Below are 2,251 nucleotides of genomic sequence, written 5' to 3'. Positions count from 1 at the left end.
TTGTAAATAATTAAATTCCGGACGGCGTTCTCTCCGAAATACTTAAAGATACGACTTAAAAGGGATAGTGAACGGATGTGGATAGTGTATTGATAGTGTTATTGTTATCTTTGTCTGTGTTATTCATCACCATCAGTATTATTATTGTTTTCACTATTATTTCACGATTATATGATCATCATTTTCATGACTCATTATCCAAACCATTATTAGATAAGCATCACTCATTATCGCCATCATTATCGCCTCATTTTATCACTATCCTCATCACTATCACACTATTTACACTCACACCATTACCATCACTATCGTCCCCATCATCGACATTATTAACATTATCATCACCATCATCAATTATCACCATCACCACCACCAATCATCATCATCACCATCATCACCATCATGATCACCATCACCATCATCATCATCATCATCACCATCACCATCACCATCATCATCATCATCACCCACCACCATCATCATCATCATCACCATCCCCATCATCACCATCATCATCATCATCACCATCATCATCATCACCATCACCATCATCATCACCACCACCAATCATCGCCATCACCATCATCATCATCACCATCACCATCATCACCATCACCATCACCACCACCACCATCATCATCACACCATCACCATCAATCATCATCACCATCATCATCACCATCACCCCCCCCCCCCCCCCCCACACCCGTTTCACAATCACAACCACTGCGTCCGAAACCCTGATTTCTCAAAGTTGCAAACTCTGCACGCCAGTTGCCAACTCCTCTTTTCTCAGATTGAAACTTTGCCTTACTTACTTAATTCGGTTTTCTATTTGGTTTAGAGTAAAGAGAAATAAATAAATAAATAAATAGATGAGTCAATGAACAGATAGATAGATAGATTGATCGATAGATAGATGCCCACTTACCCCACCTACCCGCCCACACTCAGCCTATCCAAACCTATCCTTTCGAAGTCTCCCTTTCCTCAACTTAACTTCCCCTTCCTCTTCCCTTCTCTACCCTCCCCCCCCCCCCCCCTCCCTTCTCACTTTCCCTTCCTCACAGTCGAACCTCACGCCTCCTCTTTCCTCCCCCTCCCCCTCCCCCCTCCTTTTTCCCTTTTCCCTTTTTCCTTTTCCTTCCACCTCCCTCTCCCCCTTTCCTTTCCCTTTTCCCTCCCCTCTCAACCCCTCTCCCTCCTCACAATTGAACCTTACTCCTCCCCCTCCTCCTTCCCTCTCCCCTCCCCTTCCCCTTTCCCTTTTCCCTCCCCTCTCCACCCCTCCCCCATCCCTTTCCCTTCCCCTCTGAACCCCTCCCCTTCCCCCATCCCATCCCCCTCTCAACCCCTCCCCTTTCCCTTCCCCCTCCCCCTCTCAACCCCCAACCCCCCCTCACAATGGAACCTCACGCCTCCCCTCCCTCCTCCTTCTCCTCCCCCCTCCTCTTCCCCATCCATCCCCCTCTCAACCCCTCCCTTTTCCCTTCCCCCTCCCCCTCCTCAACCCCAACCCCATACCCTCACAACGAAACCTCACGCCTCCCCTTCCGCCCGCAGGCTACAACCCCTTCGTGCTGATCGGCCCCGTCGTCATCTTCTGCGGCGTCGTCGTCCTCATGCTGAGCATCGAGGTCTGCGTCAGGAGGAAGGAGTTCAAAGAGAAGAACCCCGAGGTCATGGAGGACGATGACGACGACGACGATGAGAGACAGGTGAGGTTGGGTGAGGGGAGGGGGGGAGGGGGTGCAAGGGAGTGGGTGGGGGTTGGGGAGGTGGATGAGGATGGGGTAAGGGGGTGGTTGAGGGGTGGGGGAAGGGGATGAGGGAGTGGGGTTGGGGGGGTGGATGAGGAGAGGATGGGGGGTGAAGAGGATGGGGGTAGGGGATGAGGGAGGGGTGAAGGGGGGGGTGAAAGGGAGTGGGTGGGGTTGGGGGGAAGGGGATGAGGGAGGGGGGTGAAGGGGGAGGGGAAGGGGGTGGGTGAGGGGTGGGTGAAGGGGGAGTGGGAAGGGGGTGGGTGAGGGGTGGGTGAAGGGTGAGGGGGAGAGATGGAGGGTGTGGGTAAGGGTAAGGATGGGGGTGGGTGAAGAGGGAGGAGACGGGTGAAGGGAAAGGTGATGAGGGAGGGGTGGGTGAAGGGGGGGAGGGTGAATAGGAATGGAGTGTAGGTGGGAGGGAGGAGATAGGAAAGAGAGAAAGAGGAAGGGAGGAAGGAAAGAGATAGGAAAGAGAGAAAGAGGGAGGA

The 2,251-nt window shown here is 52.7% G+C and overlaps 1 protein-coding gene across 1 annotated transcript in view; it reads left to right on the top strand.

Annotated features, from left to right (window-relative positions):
• Positions 1 to 1,563: 1,563 nt before the first annotated feature.
• LOC125032491 overlaps positions 1,564 to 2,251 on the top strand; it is a gene marked incomplete at its 5' end in the record, with an annotated part of 8,893 nt that continues 8,205 nt past the window's right edge. The window contains 1 exon segment of the mRNA XM_047623651.1: positions 1,564 to 1,718. Within this exon segment, the coding sequence (XP_047479607.1) occupies positions 1,564 to 1,718 (155 nt within the window).

This window comes from Penaeus chinensis, chromosome 14 (genome assembly GCF_019202785.1).
Source record: "Penaeus chinensis breed Huanghai No. 1 chromosome 14, ASM1920278v2, whole genome shotgun sequence".
Taxonomy (NCBI): Eukaryota; Metazoa; Arthropoda; class Malacostraca; order Decapoda; family Penaeidae; genus Penaeus; species Penaeus chinensis.
The sequence above is the reverse complement of the archived record's forward strand: the minus strand, read 5'-3'. Positions and strand labels throughout refer to the sequence as shown.